General features: G+C 42.3%; 1 protein-coding gene across 1 annotated transcript in view; it reads right to left on the minus strand.

Moving 5' to 3' along the window:
- The window catches only part of FANCL (FA complementation group L), a 158,573-nt gene that overhangs the window by 20,052 nt on the left and 113,288 nt on the right, over nucleotides 1-25,233 (minus strand). The window contains exons 8-11 of the mRNA XM_082251229.1: nucleotides 18,990-19,140; nucleotides 11,857-11,940; nucleotides 11,274-11,319; nucleotides 10,619-10,700 (exon numbers count right to left, since the gene is read on the minus strand). Coding sequence (XP_082107355.1) covers nucleotides 10,619-10,700; nucleotides 11,274-11,319; nucleotides 11,857-11,940; nucleotides 18,990-19,140 — 363 coding nt within the window. The remainder of the gene's footprint in view (nucleotides 1-10,618; nucleotides 10,701-11,273; nucleotides 11,320-11,856; nucleotides 11,941-18,989; nucleotides 19,141-25,233) is intronic.

Here is a 25,233-nt window from a genome sequence, read left to right on the forward strand (position 1 = left end):
GACAGAAAGTGAGGTGAAATCTTCTGAACAGGAGCACAGACAGCAAAACAAACGTTACAGGGATGTTAACCCTTCCTTATACTATCCAAAAATCAAAAATTACCAAAAATATGTACCTGTTCCAAATTACATACAAATTCAACTTAAAGCGGAGTTCCGGCCTCAAAATTTTTTTTTAGATAAAAATACCCCCGGGACAGTCAGGGCTAGTGCATTGCAGCAATGATAAGACTCTGAACTGTCCCCAGTTTCACTTATCTTTTAGAAGAAATACTTACCTTGAAAATTTATTGTCCAGCGCTGCCATCTCAGGTGTGGGCAGCTGAAGCTGGAGCGTCCTCTTCTGTGTCCTCTTCGGTACCAGAATGCCGTGCACCGGCAGTCGTCAATTCCGGTGCAGGTGCGTCATCCCTGCACAGCTTCTGGGCATCCCCAGAAGCTGTTCAGCAGGGATAACGCGCCTGCACCGGAAGTGACGAACAGGGCCGGTGCAGGCACATTGACTCTTGGGAGCGATGGCGTTCAGCTCCCAGGAGTCAATGCAAGCAGAAAGAGACGGCGCGGGCCGCGGCCGCAGAGGGAGGAAGTGGAAGGAATGTAAGTATATTTAAAAAACAAGGTAAGTAAATGAAAAAAAAAAATTGGGAGGTGATTTTCAGCAAGCGGAGTGGCCAAAGTTGTTTTTGAGGCCGGAACTCCGCTTTAAGAACAAACTGAATCTATCTTGTTTGTAACCCAGGGACTGCCTGTACTGTATTAACCAGTTCCATATTTACTGCGGCAGGATGGCCCAGCTGTGTTAAATCACGTACATATACGTGATTTCGTGCACGAGGTCTGGGCTGTGTGCGTGCCACAGGCAACCTCCTCCCACTGTGATTGAACACAGCGGGAGCCAAGGCAGAGTGATGGTCTGCCTATGTAAACAAAGCAGATTGTCGTCCTGTGAGGAAGGAAATTAGAGATCTTGTGTTTCTGCTAAGCAGAAACACGGATCTCCTGTTCCTCCAGTCACAGCATTCCCATCACAGTTAGAAAGTGCTCCCTAGGAGCACACTTAACCCTTTGATCGCCCCTTATGTTAACCCCTTCCCTGCCAGTGTTATTTATACAGTGACAGTGCAATTTTTTTTTTTTTTAACACGGATCACAGTATCGGTGTCATTGCTCCCCAAAAAGTGTCACTTAGTGTCAGATTTGTTCGCCACAATGTCGCAGTCCAGCTAAAAATCACTGATTCCCGCAGTTACTAGAAAAAAAAAATTCCATTAATCTATTTCATAGTTTGCAGACGCAATAACTTTTGCGCAAAACAATCAATATATGCTAATGGAATTTACCAAAAACATGTATCAGAATACATATTGACCTAAATCAATGAAGAAATTTGATTTTTAATTTGATTGATATTTTTTTATTGGATGTGTTTTATAGCAGAAAGTAAAAAATATTGTTTTTTGTTTTTTCCAAAACGATCGGTCTTTTTTTGTTTATAGCACAAAAAAAAAAAAAAATGCAGGAGGTGATCAAATACCTTACAAATAATTTATTATAGATGTGGTTTACTTAATTTGATATATTGTTTGTAATGCACTTTAATAGTGGTGACACTATAGAGAGACTATATATTGTACGATTGACTAATATTGTTTTTATGTGTGATGTCTGGGGTTAATATTAGCACCTAGCGCTAACCTCTTTTTTGTGTATTTATTATTAAAGGTTTGCATTTTTTTTTATAATAAACATGTTATACTTATGGGCTCTGTGCAGTGGTTTGCACAGAACCTCCCCGACCCTCCTCTTCTTGGTTCCCCTGCTGGTGCTTTATATATATTTGTACACACACACACACACACACACACACACACACACACACACACACACACACACACACACTGTATATACAAATATTGCTCAAAAAAAGAAAAACAAAATTACATATATGGTTGATATAAAAAGTCTACACACCCCTCACCCCTATTAAAATGTCAGGTTTCTGTGATGTAAAATACCTTTTGGAGGTGGGGGGAGGATCTCATTGTTAAAAGGTATCAGGAGAAGGATACAAAAGAATTTCCAAGGCATTAGATATACCATGGAACACAGTGAAGACAGTCATCATCAAGTGCAGAAATTATGGCACAACAGTGACATTACCAAGAACTGGACGTCCCTCAAAAATTGACAAAATGACGAGAAGAAAACTGATCAGGGAGGCTGCCAAGAGGACTACAGCAGCATTAAAGGAGCTGTAGGACTATTTGGCAAGTACTGGCTGTGTGGTACATGTGACAACAATCTCCCTTATTGTTCATTTGTCTGGGCTATGGGGGAGAGTGGTAAGACGGAAGCCTTTTTTTTCTTACAAAGAAAAACATCCATGCACGGCTAAATTTTGCAAAAACACTTCTGAAGTCTGTGCGTCACTCAATGGAGATGCCTCCCCAGACCATCACTGACCCACCACCAAACCGGTCATGCTGAACGATGTTACAGACAGCATAACGTTCTCCATGGCTTATATAGACCCTTTCACGTCTTTTACATGTGCTCAGGGTGAACCTGCTCTCATCTATGAAAAGCACACGGTGCAAGCACTTACCAATTTTGGTGCTCGATGGCTAGTCCATTTTGCTAAAATTTAATTGCAGCAACTCAAAATGGTACTCAGTAGTTTGTATGGCCCCCACATGCTTGTATGCATGTCTGGCAACGTCAGGGCATGCTCCTAATGAGACGACAGATGGTGTACAAGGGTATTTCCTCCCAGATCTGGACCAGGGCATTCCTAAGCTTCTGAACAGACTGAGGTGCAACCTGGCAGCGACGGAAGGACCAAAACATAATGTCCCAGAGGTGTTCTATTGGATTTAGGTCAGACGAGCCTGGGGGCCATTCAATGGTATCAATTCCTTCATCCTCCAGGAACTGGCTGCATACTCTCGCCACGAGGCCGGGCATTGTTGAGCAACAGGAGGAACCCAGGACCCACCGCACCAGTGTAGGGTCTGACAATGGGTCCAAGGATTTTATCCCAATACCTAATGACAGTCAGGGTGCCATTGTCTAGCCTGTAGAGGTCTGTGCATCCCTCAATGGATATGCCTCCCCAGACCATCACTTACCCACCACCAAACCAGTCATGCTGAACGATGTTACAGGCAGCATAACATTCTCCATTGCTTATATAGACCCTTTCACGTCAGTCACATGTGCTCAGGATGAACCTGCTCTCATCTGTAAAAAGCACACGGTGCAAGCACCTGCCAGTTCTGGTGTTTAATGGTAAATGCCAATTGAGCGCCACAGTTCTGGGCAGCGAGCACAGGGCCCACTAGAGGACGTTGGGCCCTCAGGCCACCCTTATGAAGTCTGTTTCTGATTGTTTTGTTGGAGACAGTCACACCAGGGGCCTGCTGGAGGTCATTTTGTAAGGCTCTGGCAGTACTCATCCTGTTCCACCTTGCACAAAGGAGCAGATATCGGTCCTGCTGATGGGTTAAGGACCTTCTATGACCCTGTTCAGCTCTCCTAGAGTAACTGCCTGTCTCCTGGAATCTCCTCCATGCTCTTGAGACTGGGCTGGGAGACACGGCAAACCTTCTAGCAATGGCACCTATTGATGTGCCATCCTGGAGGAGTTGGACTGCCAATGCAACCTCTATAGGGTCCAGGTATCGCCTCATGCTACCAGTAGGGACAATGACCCAAGCCAAATGCTAAACTAGTGGAAAACAGTCAGAAAAGAGGAGTAGGGAAAAAAAATGTCAGTGGCCTTTATCGCTAAAACCATTCCTGTTTTGGAAGTCGCCTCATTGCTGCCCATCTAGTGCACCTGTTGCTAATTTCATTGACAACAAAACAGCTGAAACTGATTAACAACCCCCTTGGCTGCTTAACTGACCACATCAATATCCCAGAACAATATTTGACTTGAGGCTATACTCTGATTAAAAAGTGTTCCTTTACTTTTTTGAGCAGTGTATAGAAATATATTTATATATACACATACACACACACACACACACACACTGTATATTTACCAATATTGTGCAGCTCTACAGTATTTATGTATTTCAATTGAACATTTTTATGAGAAAATTATCCTGTGATAAAATACAGAACATTTAACATGATCCCTGTAGGTTGGTGAATTGACCCCATGATTTCCAGTATAGTAGGGCTTCAAGAGACGTGAATTTTGTTTTCCATGAAAGGGGTTCAACTGCACAAGTATTGATAGACACAGCAAGAAGCCAATCAGAACATCTTATTGTGGTGGCCGAAAACAATTACTTTTGCTTGGTTATTTACATTGAGATTTCACAATATTGATTTGTGCATTAAGATTTTTAGGAGAACTGCAGTATAATCAAAATCAGTGCGGACAACACATATTGACAAGTGTGTAGAAATTTCCTAATGGGAAAAATTAGGGAGCAGAGGAGTTAGAAGGGGTTTATCAGCTTACACAGTCTCAACATGATTTGGGATTGTATGCGTTGTGGAGCAGTAACAGAATGAGGGCAGATGTCTACTGATATGTTGTTTAAGTAGCTGACATTCAAGCTCCTTATAACCAAGCAAATTTCGAAATTCCCAATAATAGAAAATGCCATCAAAAATGTTTTGCATATAAAAGTGTTAGAGTAATTGTAAGTACTACGTATGTCAATTCCAGTTATGTCTATTTAAAAAAAAAAAAAAAAAAAAATCTCACTTCTAGACTGCTTTGTATATGCAGTGCTATCTAGAAAAACAGTAAAGCATAACAGGATAAGAACTATTATTTTTTGATAAGGCTAAATTCCAGGCGGCTATAAAAAGGCACAAATTAAGCGGTGTTCATTAATAAATAATTACATCTATTTTTTAAATGGTGTCTTTCTCCTTGCAGTTAGATGGAGCTGTGTAGCACTGAATGGACAGAAATGCAAATCCTTTTGCAGGTAAAAAAAAAGTTCCACCTAGGAGAGTGTTAAGGAGAGTGCTAAGAAAGGTGGAGCAGATTGTAATTAAATATATATATATATATATATATATATATATATACATATATATATATATATACACATACTTACATACATACATACATATAGTGGGGAAAATAATTATTTGATCCCCTGCTGATTTTGTACATTTGCCCACTTACAAAGAAATGAAGGGTCTATAATTTTTATCATAGGTGTATTTTTATGAAAGAGACAGAATATCAACCAAAAATCCAGAAAAACACATAAAACAAATGTTATAAATTAAGTTGAAGTTCAGTGAGTAAAATGGGTATTTGATCTCAAAGCAAAACATGACTTGGTACTTGGTCGAGAAACCCTTGTTGGCAAGCACAGAAGTAAGGCCCGTTTCACACTAGTGCGACTTGTCCCGTGATTTTGGACCGCAAAATCGCATGACAAGTCGTTTTCCATTATTTTCAATGAGCCCCATTCATATCAGTGCGTTTTGAAGTCGCACCGACTTCAAAGTAGTTCCTGCACTACTTTGGCATGATTTTAATGCGTTTTGAGCTATATAGCCCTGATCCATTGCTCAAAATTGTGGCAAAGTCGCGTCAAAATCACGGTAAAATTGCGTCGCATAAGTGTGAAAGGGGCCTTATATGTTTCTTGTAGTTGGTGACCAGGTTTGCACACATCTCAGAAGGGATTTTGGTCCACTCTTCTTTACAGATCTTCTCAAAATCCTTAAGGTTTCTTGGTTGTCTTTTGGCAACTCGAAGTTTCAGCTCCATCCATAAATCTTCTATAGGATTAGGGTTTGAAGACTGACTAGATAGACCACTCCATGACCCTAATGTGCTTCTTCTTGATCAACGCCTTTGGTGCCTTGGCAGTATGTTTTGTGTCATTGTCATGCTGGAAGACCCATTCACAAACCATCTTCAGTGTACTGGCTAAGGGAAGAAGGTTCTCATCCAAGATTTTACAATACATGGCCACATCCATTGGCCCCTCAATGCGGTAAAGTCAGCCTGTACATGTAGCAGAGAAACAGACCCAAGGCATAATGTTTCCACCTCTGTGCTTGACTGTAGGGATGGTGTTCTTAGGGTCATGGTCATAGCATTTTTCTACCTCCAAACACAGCAAGTAGACTTAATGCCAAAGAGGTCAATTTTGGACTCATCTGACCACAGCACTTTCTCCCAATCCTTCTCTAAATCATTTAGATCTTCATTGGCATGATTGTACATGTGCCTTCTTGAGGAGGGGGATTCATCAATTTATACCCAGTAGGGAAGGTACACCCGAGGAAGTGAAATTTACAAAACCTACCTAGATCAACATTACCTGGAACATACATACGATTATAGAGGGTCCCTGTAGTACAAAGATTTGAGCAAGCCAGACCTCTCACCACTTGTCAACCCTACTGACAGACCTAATTGTCTATGGCTGACCTTACACATCTATAAGTAGCTGGAAAACAGTCTAGAAGTGCTGATGCAGACACAATTTGCTGCTAATATTAATTTAAAACCATGTGTAGCTGAATGTCAACAGAGTCAATAACGTGTATTGCGCAAGTGTGCTTAATCAGTCATGTGAGCCTACAAATGAAAAAAGGAAAAATCTCATACATCATTTTCAGAGATAGACTGTCAGGACTCTGAATCAGAGTCAGATATGGTGACAGGGTCGAAAGGCTCAAGAGGGTCAATGACCATCTCTGCAAGGGACAGTGCCATGCTGCACTTAGTCTCTGCAGGCAGTGCCCCAGCAGCTGAGCTCAAACAAAATCCTAAGTGGACATGAAGGTCCTTGTGGACATAGGAAAAGGGAGTAAGGACCGATATCACCCATGGCAGCAGGTCTGTCCTCTCTGTGTTTTAGCAAAGTCATGTTGGGTCCGCGCAGCAGTAAAACATCTAGGCCCAATGTGAGGCAAGGAATCAGGTGCTCACAATCCTATGCATCTGGTGCTAATGAAGGTTTTAGCTGGTTGGAGGTGACAAGATCTCTGTAGGTGGGCAGTGGAACAAAATGGCGATCAGAGCAGCAAGGGCATGACAACCCCTTGGATGACACAGCACTTTGTCCCTCAGTCTTAAACCTCACAGTGGTAAAAAACAGAAAGTTGCACAAATTTTAAATTAACATCCAACAGTGCAAGCAGTGAGGTTGCTCTTGGTGCTTTAGCATAAACGCCCTTATTCACAAAGCAACATCAGACAGGATCACACTTAGGGATGTGCGATGGCTCTGGACCTGGAAGGCACAGCAGTTAACCAACACAGTGCACTTTGTTCTGGAAAGCACCGTGACGCAAAGCCCTGTGGTCACATTCCAGACTACCCCTGCACATCTATTCCATCACGGTCTGGGTACGACCTCCAAAAATAGGTTGAAGAAGTGCTGATCCAAATGGTTGTTTAAACAGCAGTGTTACCAATGAATCTCCACTGATGTCACCAAAACAAAATATTTCATGAAGTCAGTAGTCCAAAAAATAAATTACCTAGGCTCTTCTTCAACCAAGCGGAAAAGAGGCATCTAATCTCCTAAGATACTAGCAAAAAAACCGAGGCATGCTATATAAAGGAGGGGTTGTATGGGGGCTGGCTTACAGGTCTTCTGTTTCCCAGTGTCCTAACTTCCTTTAGATGCCAGTATACTCCAATTGTTTTCTGAATTTGCATCTCTCAATGGACAAGAAATAAATGGGGTTTGTTAAAAAAAATCTGTCTGACCACACATCTATTTATCTGATATTAAATATTATTCTTTGCATTTAAAGTTGTGCCAAATACTTGGAAATTTTTACCTTAAATGCATTTCCTGCATTAAGGTAAAAAAATCTCTGTATTTGTATCGACCCCCCTCATCCACCCCCCGTATACTTACCTAAGCCTGATCTAGAAGATCCAGCACTGTGCCCGTTTGGAGCACTGGATCTTCTAAATCAAGCTCAGGTAAGTATATGGGGGTGGTGGGGGGGTGATACAAATACCCCCTGCAGTGGAAGCCATCGGCTCCTGCTGTTGTCAATAAAATCCTGTGAACAGAGAGTGTGGCTGAGCTGCGCTGTGTGTGTAACGACACACACAGCCCGGCTCAGGAGTGAGCCCGCAAGTGTGCTCCCATGGGAAACAGCTACCTATGGTGGTGCACAGAAAAAAAGAAAAGCCCAGAGCGCTGTCGGGAAACCCGAAAAGAGGAGGTTCAAGGCTGCTCTGTGCAACATTACTGCAGAGAGCAGGTAAGTATAACATATTCATTATTTTAATTGAAAAAAATTAAGCAAAAAATTTTACAAACACTTTAAGGCACAACTGTACCCACTGCATGCACAGCTAGTCAGAAGTATAGTACATCCAGGCTGTCTTATATTGAGAAAGAGTTAAAGTAAACTTATGATTATTGCCAGCCATAATACAGATACTTTAAAATTACATGTGCTACTGACAGCCCCTGGGGTAGAACCAGATCTCAGTACACTTTGTTCTTTTGCAATCTGGACTTTAAGTGCTCTGAAAGTAGAGTGCCCTGGAAAATTGCAGGTTTCTAAATTCTTAATAAAAATAGTGAGACTTCAGAAATAACTTTGAAGTGTGATAGATTAGGTAAATATTGAGCATTTAAAGATAATGGTTGAAGAAAAAAATTATTTTTTTCGTCTTGCATGCGATTTATTACTATATTATCATTCTTGCACAGTACACTCTGCTGTTTGTTACACAGTACACAACTTAAATATACAATAATGGTTTTAGAATGATTTTGGCATGAGCAAGTCCAAATTTAAGTGGAGTTCCAGCCACCTGTCAAAAAAAAAAAGTCAGCAGCTATAAAAAGTGCAGCTGCTCACAGCCACTCACCTGTCTCATGGTCCAGTGGTGCACTCAGCCCAGCTGTCTTCATCCTCTGTCCTCCCTCGGCGGCTCGTGCATCTTCACTATGGGCACCCGGCTGTGACAGCTTGCGGCTTCACAGCCGGGTGCCCACTGCGCATGCGCAAGTTGCGCTGAGCATTAAAAAAGGTGGATGCAGTCTTATGGGACCTGTCAGTTTCCCAAAAAACTGCAGAGGGAGGGAGGAAGGAAATTCTATTGCGAAACGCTGTGGCGCTCGGAACAGAAGTGGGAAGCAGGTACTTGCCAAAAGCGGGTACCTGCCCCCCGCTCCTCAAAAGTGCCAATTGTGCAAGAAGAGTAGGGGACGAGTCCTTAAAGTGGAACTTCCCCTTTTGGGTGGAGTTCCTCTTTAAGGTACATTGAGGGGGAAGATATGAAATAATGAAAAAAAAAGTATAGGGTAAAGGGTTAAAAAGTATGACTGTAAAAACAATCTAGGGACTTTCTATCTTGTTAGGTTAAAAAAAGAAAAAAAAAACACATTACTTTACCTTTAAAAAATGTGATTTGGGGTAGCACTAGCACCAATTATTATTCCTGCTCCATTTTTTTTTCAGAAAGCTTTAGGACTCACGTACACAACCATCATTTTTTGCCCATTGACAGGTTAAATTAATACAATTTTCTCATTACAATGGCATCTGAAAGTCCGTGGGATATATTAGGCAACAAGGAAACATGTTGCCCCTGAAGTTCATGTGTTGAAAGCAGAAAGAAAATGGGCATCACAGATTCTTGTGTATGGAGCTGCATGGTCGCAGAACGGTCAGGGTGCGCAGGCTGACCCATGTCCACAGCCAAAAAGCGCCTACAATCGGCACGTGAGCATCAACACTGAACCGTGAAGCAATGGAAGATGGGAACCTGGTCTTAAGAATAAAGTTTTCCTTCACATCGTGTGGATGGACAGGTGTGCTTTGCTTACCTGAGGAAGTGATGGCATCAGGATGCAGACTAAGGGAGGAAGAAGGCAAACTGGCGTAGACAGTGTGATGCCTTGGACAATGTTGGGCTGGAAAACCTTGGGTTCTGCCATTCATTTGGATGTTACTTGACACATACCACCTACCTAAACATTGTTGCACACCCTGGAACTGGCATTTTTTGATGCCAGTGGTCTCTTTTAGTAGGATAATGCACCCTGCTACACTGCAAAAATGGTTCAAGAGTGGTTTGAGGACCACAACAACAAGTTGGAGGTGTTGATGTGGCCTCCAAATTCACCAGATCTCAATCCAATTGAGCACACATGGGAGGTGCTGGAAAAACAGGCTTGATTCAAGGGGGTCCTACCTTGCAACTTTCAGGATTTAAAAGGATCTGCTACTGACGGCTTGGTGCCAGATATCACAACATAACTTCAGAGGTCTAGTGGCATCTACAGTATCTCACGAAAGCGAGTACACCCCTCACATTTTTGTAAATATTTTATTCTATCTTTTCATGTGACAACACTGAAGAAATGACACTTTGCTACTTTGCTAATATAAAGCAGAGAGTGCCCAGCTTGTATAACAGTGTAAATTTGCTGTCCCCTCAAAATAACTCAACACACAGCCATTAAAATAATCCAAATTGTATGTTTTCAAAGGAAAATATTTGAAGGGTTGTTACCTTATTATTAAGAAAAATGGCAAATTCCACTATCCATTCAAGCTTTCCATTCAACAAATAGGTACATTTTTGCTAGTATTATGATATCAACTTTAAAACTAAAGGTAAAAACTTGGAAAAAAAACTTACAGATTTGTCAAAATCAGTTCTTGATGGAAATTCTATTTCTAGCACATCTTTTAGATTTTGCAGCAATCCAACTTCTGGATCCCTAGAATCAAAATAAACAGGTCCACTTTATAAAAGTAAAGAATGATACAATACAAAAAGCAGCATATGGATGTCTGCTTTGGGTTGCAAGGCTACACTCTGTTGGATATTAGGACTGCTATTAGGACAGTGTTTGACAACAAGGAAAGGAAGGTTAGTGATGTCTGCATACTACACTTGGTTTTAAGAAAATATTATGGTTTCTTTTTAATAAAGCCTAACAAATTTCTCAAAATCCACTGTATCTGCAACATTCCCAATCCACACATGCAATTCACTTCACCAAGTTTGGATCCCCAATCCCTCACTTTGATAGGGTAAATAACTAAATATTAAATCTAAATGAGATTCACTTTCCCTATTTAATGCTAGATTGATTTCTACCAAAGTTTTGTTCTGGCAATAGATGAGCGGTGTTTTAATGGAGAAGAGCAATTTTTATTTTTTTTCCTCATTTGGCCAAAAAATAGCAGGAAGCCCACCCACGTTTACCCCTGGGGTGCTGGGCTGTTATCTTTAGGGAAGTAGGAGATACTTTAAAAAAAGTTTAACAAACCACAATTTTTTTACTTACCATAAATCTATATTGCAGTTGAGTTTTTCTTTTAAAGGTTGTACCACTGAAAATAATGTCAAATACCGTTATGATGACAAATCACATCTAAATTACTTGTAGAAACATACTAATTATTTATCAACTCATTAGATAATAAAATGTATCTACATTCAGAGTTATTTTTTATTTGGGTAAGGTTTATAAGGGTTGGATTTTCTATCAGGTTTTTCTTGCTGTCTGCGACCTTACTGGGGGGAAAAGCTTTTTCTGCCTATTCTTGCGACCATGGCCACCAGGACAGAAAGGTACTAGGAGATGCAAAATGTGTTGGTTATCTCCAGAACAGAGAAAGAGGGCAAATAATCTAAAGGGGACACCCGTTTTGATGACATCTATCTAAGAGGGGATTTCTCAGTTTCTGTTGTGCCTCCATGACAACAAAATTAAGTGGAAAAACAGATGGAGGTTGTAACCTTACTTTACTCTATTCAAAACTTAAAAAAGTATAACTTTAAGTCACATATGTAAAAAGGCCTAAATGCCTTTGATTTACATTAGCACACATGCAATCACAAAAGGGATGTTTTAAATAGTATCACACCATGGCCAGCTCCAAGGAAGTAGCATTCCGGAAGCATTGTGGGGTGCCTTGGATCCACGTCAATAGTAATGGACACATTATTACCTGTAAAACATAAGGTTGGTACAGTTAAAAAGAGCTTTTTGCTTATGCTGGGTTTCATATCCTAACAAAAGCTAAACAACTATGTCTTTGTAATCAATATGGGAATCTGTCAGGATAAAATATGAGAGCTACCATTGCCACATTGTTTTTTTTTCTTTTTAAGGTGCAGGTTAAGGGGCTTTAATTTTATGATTCCTTAACTAATAAATGAATGCCTGATCAGGAACAGGAATTCGGGATGGAAGTACAGGTCTCAGATTTTACAGCTGCATTCTTGTGTCAGCAGGCTTTTGCTCATGTCAAATGGGTTTTTCATGCCCATACAAGTCTAAGAGGATGCAAAGCCCGCTTAAAGGCATGGTACACTTTTTAGTTTTTTTGTTGTTTTAACTTGGTATTAGTATAGTTGTATTCCCTGTGCATTTTTCTGGCCTTCACTTGTAATGATTGGTTCACATCAGGGGTGCCCAGCAAGTGGCCTGCAGAGAGTCCTCTGATGTGGCCCGTGACCTCCTGCTCTGGGATGGCTGGTTGGCAAGCCCAGAACGCAGGTTGCCGACCCGCCATCCCAGAGCATTAGTGCCATGTCCATGCCTGCTTTGCATATGCAGAGTGGACATGGACCTTTCATTCGCCTGCTCCCCTCATTGTGGCCTGCGACCAGTTACCAAGTCGCTTAAGTGACCCTCACTGTTCAAAAGGTTGGGCCCCCCTGATTTACATGTTGTGGTTGCAGTTTGTAGTGTCATATATTCATTCACCTAAGCTTGTCTTATTCGTTAAAAGGAACAGGCAATTTCTTGCCCCAGGTCACACAGTGTCCAGCCCATGCCTCAACATTTCCTCTGTGCTACATCCCAAACATGGGAGTGCTAATGTGATGAAAACACAGCTCTTTTAGTATTGTGATTTCTCTTTTAATTGATTTGCCTGTTTGTGTCTGTATTATATCAAAGTACTATTTAGCTTCCACCTCTACCAATGCTAGATTGAGAACAGGGATTGTGGTATACAAAGTTTCTTCACAGGAAGTGCCAGTTCTTAGACTACCAAGGTCATGCATTATTCTGTGCAGTGCTAGGATGAATGCCTCATTTTCCCCCCAAAAATAGAGCTTTCTTTTGGTGGTATTTGATCACGGCAAGGATTTTCTTTTTTGCTTTACCAATAAATAAAAAAAAAAAAAAAGTTTGAAAAAAAAAAGTTTTTTTTGTTTATGTTATAACATTTTGTAAATAAATACATTTTTTCTGCACTGATGAGCATTGATGAGGAGGCACTGATGGGGTGGCACTAATATGCAGCACTGATAGGCACTGATATGTGGGACTGATAGGTAGCACTGATATGCGGCATTGATGGGCATTGATAGGTGGCACTGATAGACGGCACTGGTGGGCAATAATGGGCACTGGTGGGCGGCACTGATGGCATGGGGTGCAGTACTGATGGGTAGGTCACCACTGGCAGGCTCCCTGAGCCCCGATTTCCATCCCCGGTGGCCATGGTGGGCATCCCTGGGGTCATGGGTGGGCATCCCCGGGGTCATGGGTTGGCATCCCTGGTGGTTCTTGTGGCACCCCCCAAGGGTCTACACTGGTAATCAATGTTCTGATTACCAGCACAGACCCCCCCCCCCCTGTCAGGAGAGCCGCAGATCGGCTCTCCTCTACTCGTGCCAGTCAGGCAGGAACCGAAGAAAGCCGATCAACATCTCTTCCTGTTTACTATGTGACCAGCTGTGATTGGACCCGGGGGCGCGCAGAGCGCATTATCCTGCGAGCAGGAAGTGGTTACAGCAGATCAAATGCAGGTTTGAAGTAGGCTAAATACAGCTCAGATGAACCTGCCATTTTTTCTGGATGGTTTAAGATGCCATTGTCACAAGCTAAAAGCCTATCAGCAGAGGCCTTAACTCTGTACCAGTATGGGAGCCCTGGTGCTGCGACATCAAAAAATCTGTAATAATTTTGTATATTTCTGTTTTTTTAGGTTCTCTTTAAGCAGATGAAGCTGTAAGTTATTTGCAGCCTCGAGTTGCTCTGTGCCAGCTTTAGGAGATGTTTAAGTGCTGGAATAGTGTTGATTAGTGAGGTGCTTCTAAAGCTAAACTCTTCAAATAGAGCAGGATTGTTTATATGTTCAATATGAAGTACTTGCTTATTCACAAACAAGAAAATATTCAAGGTGCCCTCCACCCCAAACTGATATTTAATTACTTTGTTCGATGCGAAGGAGTTATTACCACATAGAAAAATGTTCTTGTATCTCTCAGTGATTCAGGAAATGCCACTTTAAAAAAAATTGCTTTATATTATGAAGAATCCAATAGATGAGAACAGAGCTAAAAATGAATATAGAGGAATTTAGCTACCCAAGTCTCCTAGTGATAAAAGAAAACTACCATTATCTGCCTATAACAAGACTATCACTTTGGGTGGCTTTACTCTCAAACACTTAATTTATTGTAATCGGTCACCTTCAGACATTTTGTTCGGACAGGCATTGTCCTCCTGTGTGCAGGCTCCTTTTGTAGTTGCGCCAGCATTCGCTTTAGGCTGTATGCAGGCAGCCAGATGCAGCAGCTGCCTTGACACAACTGCATGTCAGAATTTGACATGCTGGCATTGATCCAAATGCAGACTTTGCATTTGGATCTATGCTTTTGCTCCTGCTCACATGTCAAATTTATGTTAAATTTTCCCCATGTGGCTGCGTGCATCTGCTGCATCTGAATTAACCTTTATAGGCTACCTGAACCACAGCCCAGGGCAAATGCAGGCGCAATTACAGAGGGAGGATGTATGGGTGTCAGCACCCATCTGAATGAACCCTTAGGCTAAGTTCACACTTCCTTTCCTTTCCTTTGGAGCCAACATTGCACTAAATCGCACCAAAGTAGCATAGGAACCTATGGCAAAATCGTTCCGTGCTGAGTTGCATTGATGTGGACACCATTAAAAAAAACAATGTGATTGCCCTTTTCATGATTCTGTGCGAGTCATGTCGCATCTGAATTCGCACTAGTGTGAACCAGACCGTAGCTTTTATTATTTTGCTATATGTAGCTTCAAGGCGGCATTGGACAAATATACAAGCAACGGTGAACTTCCTTATGAAACAAAATAAAGAAAAAAACCTGAAACAAAAAAAAAAAAACCCACTAAGGCCTCACGTACACTGCTGCTGATAAACGGACATTTAGGAGCAGTTGGGCATTTTTTTCAGCAGCTACTGAACTCTCCTCTATGTTATTTTATCTGTCCAGGTACACAGAGACGTTTATTGTTGTTTAAAGGCAGTAGAATTTAGTGGCATTTTTTTAAAGCAAAAAAAAAAAAAAAAAGGGATTTTTGACTTACCGTAAAATCCATTTTTCTGATGTTCATTGATGGATACAGCTCCTGGTATTCATAACCTTCGGGTTATACTGCCCCCTACAGGAGTACGACACTAGGCAGAAAAAAATTCTGGCTACACTCATGGGCAGACCCAGGGGGTATACTCCCTCTCTCTGCTATGGCCACTCAGTTTTGTAACAAGCAGTCTCAGAAGAATTACAACTCCACAGAGGGGTGGGTGCTGTGTCCGTCAATGAACATCAGAGAACTGGATTTTACAGCAAGTCAAAAATCCCATTTTCTCTTTCGCTCAATGACGGACACAGCTCCTGGTATTTTATAACTATTGGGACGTCCCAAAGCATGAGGGGTGGGAACAACCAAAAAATTTCCAAGGCTAAACATTAGCCAACCAGGCAACTGGGCTCAACTAAACAACCAGAGCCCAACTGAAAAAACAAAAAACAAAAACAATACACCCTCTAAGAGGATCAGGTCCTCTTAAACAGCAGCCTGCAAAACCTTGTGGACAAAAGAAGCATCTAAAGATGCCAACACATCCACTTTTTAAAACTTTGTAAAAGTGTGCACTGATGACCAGATGGCCGCCTTGCAAACCTGTGTCACTGACGCTTGATGACGGAAGGCCCAGGAGTTCTGACTTCTTGAAAGACTCCATAGCTGCCAGCAACACCCTAATCACCTGGATCACATCCAAGGCATGCAAGGCAATTTCCTTCAGGTGTTTAGGCCTGGGACACAGGGAAGGCATCACAATGTCTTCATTTAAATGAAAATCAGAGACAACCTTTGGGAGGAACGACAGACAGGGGCAAAGAACCACCTTATCCCTGCAAATAACTAGGTAAGGTGAACGACAGGATAACGCCGCCAGTTCTGACACCCTGCACGCAGAAGTGATAGCCACTAAAAAGGTCACCTGAGACAACGTAAGGAGAATCTCCCAAATCTTTTCAAAAAGAGGCTTCTGCAGAGCTGAAAGTACCAAATTAGGATCGCAAGGCGGCAACGGAGCCCGCACTAGAGGAACCAAATGCCAGATACCCTGAAGAAAGGTACGCACCAGGGAGTGTGCGGCCAAAGGTCGTTGGAAAAAGACCACTAAAGCTGATACCTGGCTCTTGATGGTACTCAAGGCCAATTTCTGTTCAACCCCCGTTGAAGGGAGGTTAAGATTCGAGCCATCGAGGAGTGAGGATGAACCCCAAGAGACTCCCACCACGCAATGTACGTCTTCCACATATGATGGTAGATCTTCCTAGAAGTAGATTTCCTAGCTATCAACAGGGTAGGAATTACCAACTCAGATAAACCCCTATCCTTCAGCACCTGGCGCTCAACAGACACGCCGTGAAAGCCAGAGACTGTAAAGCAGGATGGAAGACTGGTCCTTGGGACAGAAGATCTTCCCTGAGAGGAAGCTTCCAAGGAACTTCAGGAACCAGCCGCACCAGATTGGCATATCAAGCCCGGCATGGCCAGTCTGGAGCCACTAAGATGACCGGAATCCCTTCTGCCTCGATCCAGCATAGAAGTCTGGGCAAAAGCTTGAGAGGAGGAAAAGGCGTAAATCAGACGATACTGACCCCTGTGACACCTACTGACGATACAGCGCGTCTGTGGCATCCACCTGAGGATCCCTTGGCCGAGCCACAAACCTCTGCACCTTTCTGTTGAGCCGAGATGCCAACAGATCCATCTCGGGAGTGCCCCTCTGGAGACACAGCTGATGAAACACCTCTGGATGAAGGGACCACTCCCGCGGTCCATCGTCTGCCGACTGAGATAATCCGCCTGCCAATTTTCCACCCCGGGAATGTGTACGGCAGAGAGGGCTGGAACAAACCGTTCTGCCCACTGTAAAATGCCGTCTACCTCCAGAGCCGCCAGGACACTTCTTGTGCCCCCTTGATGATTGACATAAGCCACGGCCGTGGCTCTGTCCGATTGATCGCACACTGGACAACCCTGAAGACGATCTGTCCAATGATCCAGACGCAGTTTGATCGCTCGGGGTTCCAAAACATTGATCAGTAGTCTGGATTCTTCCAGCGTCCAGATCCCCTGAGCAGAATGCTTGCCGAGGACCCCTCCCTAGCCGGACAGGCTGGCATTCGTGGTAACCACTGTCCAATACAAGGGGAGGAAGGTTTTTCCCAGCCGAAGCGCCAGAAAAAGAATCCACCATATCAAGGACTCCCTCGTTCCCCAACTCAGTCGGATCTGATATTGGGGAAGTATGAGCCAAATGTTATGAATACCAGGAGCTGTATCCATTAATGAGCGAAAGAGAAATGCATTTACATGGAAGTTTATTGGAATTTGAAACGCCAAATGCTTGTAACAGCGTGAAAACGTGGTAACTTGCGTTGATAAGCATTTGGTTTAAAGGTGTTTTCAATGGAGATACATTTCTGACCATTTTACAATGTAAAAATGCTTTTAAATGCAAACACCTCTAAATGTGCATAAACGCGGCATGTAAACGCAGACATTTTTAACTGTCGGTTACTAGCTACCAAGTTCCAGTGTTCAGGAGATGTTTTTAAACGTCCTATGTACATGAAGTCTAAGAAATCATAATGATCTACATACACACATGAAGCTCTAGGTAAGCTTACCTCCAAAACTAAGCCCCGTGGGTGGGCCGAAACATGTTGGGGCATGGCCTGGATGGAGTTAAGCTGAGGCTGTTATCTCCTATTATAGGCTGGGCTTGTGTGATGTGCAGTGGCTGAGATTTTTCTCTCTTTTTTCTGCAGATTACCTGGAGTCAGGGCGGACTCCTAGCCTGAACTGCACCCTCAGTGGAATACACCAGGCTAATATGCATTGCAGATATGTTGACAATTAACATACTGACAGGAAGAGATATAATTTATTTGTTGTTGCTCTTTCACAGACCAATCAGGGAATGGGGACAGGGATTACCGGTTTGTATTGCTCTAATTGCATTAGAGAAAAGTCACTTCACAATCCTGCTGTCTGGGGGTACTGGGGTGGACTTACTAAAACCAGAGAGTGCAAAATATAGTGCAGTTCTGCACAGAAAACTATCAGCTTTCAGGTTTTTTTTTTGTAATAGTTTAATTGAACAAACTGAAGTTAGAAGCGGATTGGCTACCATGCAGGGCTGCACCAGATTTTTCACACTCCAGTGTTAGTAAATACACCTCATAGTGTGTTTTAAGAATTGGATGGAAATGAATGGAAAACTTTAACAGGTAAAACAGAACCCATATATGTATTTAAGGGTTTGCCTGGAATATAACCTTAAGCTGAATTTGCAGGCATAATCAAATTTTACCTTAAAGGTCAAATGACTGCCCACTTTTTGTTATACTCCCCTTCAGCCCCAATTCAACATTCTGCACAGGCCCACTCAGAACCATACAGCCTTTCCTTTCGAAAACTGCTGCCTCATGCTCCACATGTGGGCTACAACTCTATTCATTCCAACAGGAAAGCAGTTCTCCAAGCAATTACTTTCCTATTGGAATGAATGGGGTCGCAATGCACATGTGCAGCAAAAAGTGGCCATTTTCCTATAAAAAGCACATTTAAAAAATTGCTAGATGCAGTGGGATGTGTAGGCCAGAGAAATAGCAATTTACATAAAATGTGATGGGATAGTGTGCTAGTAAGCAGCATACAAATTTAGTATATAAGAAAAGAAACACCCCTCACCTATGGCTATCCTTCTCACAGTGGCACTTCTTGAGGGTTTTTCTGGTTCCAGTACCCAGGTTTTCTTGTCAATTTCATCCAAAGCATCCCAGAAAACTTTTAATGATTCCAATGCGGACAAAGCTTGGTTATAGATATCGTGTAAATTACTCTAATAAAACATAGGAAAATATACATTTATAGTATGCACACAGTCAGGTTCACTCATCAGAAAAAACATTGCTGTGTAAATGCTGTTTAAAATATAGGTATGGAGCAGCCTTAGAAGTGGATATTAAAGTGGTTTTAACAACTTGAAGACCAGGCCTTTTTCTGACATTACAAGTTAAAATCAGTATTTTTTGCTAAAAAATTACTTAGAACCACCCAAACATTATATACCGTATTTTTCGCCGTATAAGAAGCTCCTAATTTTAAAGGAGGAAAATCTAGAGAAAAAAGATTCTGAACCAAATACTGAAGTATTAAGAACTATCTTTAATCTCATTAACAGTCAGTAAACAGTGAAAGTAACACGGGCATCAAATCAAGTAGGAGCAGAGCGGAGCGGAGCAGAGCAGAGCACGGACAGCACACAGTAAACATTGGCCGGAGGAGGTGGAACGTATGGAGCAGGAGGGGCAGACGTGCGGACATTTCAGGGCAGCATAAATTGATACAGTGCCCTGGAGATATGCACAGAAGCGGCGCGATTGTGCCCACACTGCCCAGCAAGGAGTGAGACTGCCCGGGGAGACATGAGGAGGCACAGCCCGCACTGATGGAGGGAAAGGTACCGGTAGCTCAGCAGAGCTTTGACATGGTGCCCGGGCAGCACGTGGTTAGACTGTCGGAAGGGGGGGGACAAGGTACGCTATAGGAGGGAGAGGGAAGCCCGAACACACACAGCCTGGCCAAGCAGGGAGGGTCAGAGAAGTCTTCACAGCCCGCAGTACATGCGAACAAGCACCACACAAAGTTAGGGGCAGTTTTAATGCAGGCAAAATGTGTATTTGTCGTATAAGACGCACCAACTTTCCCCCCCCCAGTTTTGGGGAAGAAAAAGTGCGTCTTATACAGCGAAAAATATGGTATATTGTTTTTAGCATAGACCTTAGAAAATAAAATAAAGGTCATTGCAATATTTTAATGTCACACTGTATTTGCGCAGTGGTCTTTCAAACACAATTTGTTTGGGAAAAAATACACTTTAATGAATTAAAAAAAAAAAAAAAACTGTAGTTAGCTGTGAAAAATGATGTTATGCTAAGTAAACAGATACCCAACATGTCATGGCTTACAATTGCGCACGCGCAAGGAATGGCGACAAACTACGATTCTTAAAAATCTCCGTAGGTGACGCTTTACAAATCTTTACAGTTTATCTGTTTAGAGTTACAGAGGAGGTCTTGCGCAAGAATTATTGATCTTAATCTAAGGATCACTGCAATACCTCACATGTGTAGTTTGAACACTGTATACATATGTATACACTGTATACATACTCTCTTAGGCGTTCACTTCTGTGCGCAAACACTGAGAGATGGGGCACTTTAACTTTTTATTTTTGTTATTTTACTTTTTATTTTTACACTGTCCCTTTGTTTTGTTTTTTTTTTATCACATTTATTACTGTCACAAGGAACTACCCCAAGCCCCTCCTCTGCACTTGAAAGCATTCAAAATGTCAAGATCAGCGTTTCTGGAAACTTTCGATTTTTTAAAACTGGTAAACTAAAAGGTGCTGAGGTGGGGTTGAACCAGGCTGCATGTGTCTATGGACACACGCAGCCTGGCTTGGGAGCGTGCCTGCACATCTGTCGCCATTGAAAGCGGCTTCCTATGGGGGCATACTGTGGCGTTGCCGAGAGGGCTGGCAGGGAATCCAGAAGAACATTTTTTAGTAAAAAAAGTGACAACAACCATTTTAACCAGAAAGGTTTTACCCCCTTCATGACCAGGACATGTTTTGCTATTTGGCACTGAGCTACTTTAACGGACAATTGTGTGGTCATGTAACATTGTACACAAATGAAATTGATATCTTTTCACACAAAAAAAAAATCCCAATAAATGTATATCATTTAGTTTGCATGAAAGTTAAAGAATCTACAAACCATGGTATTTATACTGGAATATTTCATTTATGTATTTTTCTATACCAGTTATGATGGTGATCAGCAACTTATAGTGGGACAGAGATAGTTTGGCGAGCATTCTAACACTAGCTGAAACTGGCTGGGGGGGTGGGGGTACACTAACAACAATAGTAACACTAATACAGTGATCAGTGCTAATACTATACACTGTCGCTATACTGACAAAATATGACATAACTAACTGTGTGCCTAACAATCTGCAATGTGTGTGATGTGTGCTACTTTAATCAGGCAATCTTGTTTTTTTTCCCCTGTATTGCAGGGAAGAAAGAAACAGTAAGATCATATTTTTTGTACCTCCTTTATTTAATAGCTCCATCTCTAAAAGCACTATACAGAACACACAGACATTCATTTTAGCAGAACTCCAGCTTTTTCTCCCCAAAACAACAGATGCATTATGCATGTAAATGAATCACATCCCCACTGTCATTTTATCTGTATCTTACCTTATTTAGCTGTAAAAGCAAGTTTGTGTGTCTGTAATATCACTCAATTCTTCTGGCTGAATTTCAAAGTTCTCCGACTTCCTGTTTCCTTAATTTACCAGTCCTGATACTACATGACCCATCATGCTTCGAGCCTCTGTAGTTTCAAGGCAGGATATCGGAGTTACTTAAAAAGTTCTGGGAGTTGATGTGGGTGGATCTGAATGCAGATCACTCTTCAGTCTAGCTATCAGAGCAGGCTGTGAATGAAGGGGTTTCTTTTTGAATGATGTTGGAATCTTTGAGGTGGGACTTGAGAGGTTTGGACTCTTCCTGTTGGTGTGACTGGACGGGATTGAAGGTTACCGTATTTATCGGCGTATAACATGCGCCGGCGTATAACACGCACCGGCGAATAACACGCACCTAAATTTTAGGGCAGAAATTTCAGGAAAAAAGCTGAAATTTAAAATAAACAGCTTTGAACTGAGAACATTTTTTTTTTATTAAATGTAGTCTTACCAGTGCCCACAAATGCAGCCTCATCAGCGCAGTGTCCTTAAATGCAGCCTCGCCAGTGCAGTGCCCATACATGCAGCCTCGTCACTGCAGTACCCATACATGCAGCCTCGCCAGCGCCAGTGCCCATACATGCAGTCTCACCAGCGCCAGTGCCCATAATTGCAGCCTCGCCAGCACCAATGCTCATACATGCAGCCTCGCCAGCGCAGTGCCCATACATGCAGTCTCGCCAGCGCCAGTCCCCATAATTGCAGCCTCACCAGCGCCAGTGACCATACATGCAGCCTTCCCCAGTGCCCATAATTGCAGCCTCACCAGCGCCAGTGCCCATACATGCAGCCTTCGCCAGTGCCCATACATGCAGCCTTCGCCAGTGCCCATAATTGCAGCCTCGCCAGCGCCCATAATTGCAGCCTCGCCAGCGCCCATAATTGCAGCCTTGCCAGCGCCACTATACACATAACTTTTAAAAATCTCCAGAAAGCAGCGCCAAGAGGTAGAAGGGGGCAGGCGGCGCTGAGGAGAAGGAAGGATGCGCTCTCATCGGAAGTCCAGGCGCCTATGATTGACGTCGGCATAGGAGGCGGGACTTCCAATGACAGCGCGTCCTTCCTTCTCCTCGGCGCTGCCCGCCTCCTTCTACCTCTCTACAGAGGGGTGTGTTTTAGGCTAGAGATTGAGCAGGAAGTGTCTGTAAGGCCCTCAGTCTACATTCAGACTATACAGAGTGTCACATGGTACAAAGCCTCAACTAAGCCCACAATATCAGATGATCTGCAGACAACAGAGCAACATGGTACAGAGATATGATCTATGCTGGGACTGATCATTCCATTCAGTTCTGGTGAAAAGAATGTTGGAGTTCAGCTTTAAACTACCTCTAATGCAGGAATTCAAATTGGGTTCTGTGTAACTCTAGGGATCCTCTAGAGATACCTTGAACTGTGGCTGATTGACCTCTCATCTGATGGTGCCTGCAAACTTCCTTGGTCAATACCAATTGGCAGAGCCAACTGCATTAAACCAAATATCATTTTAACGGACTAAACAGGTTGTATTCTGACCACCACTATAAGGGTAGTCTTCTTACTAACCATCAATGTAAGGGGCATTTTACTCACTGGCCAAATGTAAACTGGTTTAAGCAGGGGTTTGCCGAAACCTGAAAATTATTTTAAACGGTCCTCTGGGGTAAAAAGGCTGAGAAAGGCTGCCTAATGAGTTAACAGTATTCTGTACTTTTTATATAAAAACATACAAACATACATGCGTCAAGACTAATATTATATGAAGTCCTTTAACCAACCAGTATGTTTCTGGTTCTCTAATGCTACTTTTCAGCAATTTCAACATGGATTACTTTTATATACTAGATAAAAAAACAGAAAACAACTGAGTATCATCTGTATAGCAGTAGTAGCTTGGATTGGTAGTTTGCCTGGTGATAGCAAATGTACTGCAAATAACATTGCAGATGAAATTTATATAGTACTCAACATAGCAGGTAGAAGAAAGACAGAAGATGACGGTCCAACTGGCACAAAAAGCTTGCGTTACCACTGAGCCCATCATTACAGGATTATGAAGCACCATTTGAAAATAGGGTAACAAAACATTGCTATAACTGAAGCAGGCTTGCGACACATACACCCTGTGCAATGGCATTGAGGGAAAGCTTGTTGGCTTCTATCTTTCCAATAAAACATTCACTATGGTGAAGTAATCACTAATGATACAGATTCAGTATTTTCCTGGTTATAAAGAACTTGCTGCTCTGTCTCTCAAATTCACTGCAGCCTACTGGATAATTTAAACCACCGCACTATTACATTGATCAGGAAGCAGCAGAAGTGAAGGAAGATGAAAGCTCCATATTTGCTGTATCCTGGCGATTGTTCGGCAAAGTGTGGTAAGGAGAAAATTTAGGAGCATGAAGTAAAAATGTAATATACAGTGCATTGCGAAAGTATTGGCCTCCCTTGAACTTTTCGACCTTTTGCCACATTTCAGGCTTCAAACATAAAGATATAAAACTGTAATTTTTTGTGAAGAATCAACAGCAAGTGGGACACAATCATGAAGTGAAATTTATTGGATATTTCAAACTTTGTTAACATTAAAAAACTGAAAAATTGGGCGTGCAAAATTATTCAGCCCCTTTACTTTCAGTGCAGCAAACTCTCTCCAGAAGTTCAGTGAGGATCTCTGAATGATCCAATGTTGACCTAAATGACTAATGATGATAAATAGAATCCACCTGTGTGTAATCAAGTCTCCGTATAAATGCACCTGCACTGTGATAGTCTCAGAGGTCAGTTTAAAGCACAGAGAGCATCATGAAGAACAAAGAACACACCAGGCAGGTCCGTGATACTGTTGTGGAGAAGTTTAAAGCCGGATTTGGATACAAAAAGATTTCCCAAGCTTTAAACATCCCAAGGAGCACTGTGCAAGCGATAATATTGAAATGGAAAGAGTATCAGACCACTGCAAATCTACGAAGACCTGGCCGTCCCTCTAAACTTTCGGCTCATACAAGGAGAAGAATGATGAGAGATGCAGCCAAGAGACCCATGATCACTCTGGATGAACTGCAGAGATCTACAGCTGAGGTGGGAGACTCTGTCCATAGGACAACAATCAGTCGTACACTGCACAAATCTGGCCTTTATGGAAGAGTGGCAAGAAGAAAGCCATTTCTTAAAGATATCCATAAAAAGTGTAGTTTAAAGTTTGCCACAAGCCACCTGGGAGACACACCAAACATGTGGAAGAAGGTGCTCTGGTCAGATGAAACCAAAATCGAACTTTTTGGCAACAATGCAAAACGTTATGTTTGGCGTAAAAGCAACACAGCCCATCACCCTGAACACACCATCCCCACGGTCAAACATGGTGGTGGCAGCATCATGGTTTGGGCCTGCTTTTCTTCAGCAGGGACAGGGAAGATGGTTAAAATTGATGGGAAGATGGATGGAGCCAAATACAGGACCATTCTGGAAGAAAACCTGATTGAGTCTGCAAAAGACCTGAGACTGGGATGGAGATTTGTCTTCCAACAAGACAATGATCCAAAACATAAAGCAAAATCTACAATGGAATGGTTCACAAATAAACATATCCAGGTGTCAGAATGGCCAAGTCAAAGTCCAGACC

Source organism: Pelophylax lessonae (assembly GCF_965119305.1).
Source record: "Pelophylax lessonae genome assembly, chromosome: 3".
NCBI lineage: Eukaryota > Metazoa > Chordata > Amphibia > Anura > Ranidae > Pelophylax > Pelophylax lessonae.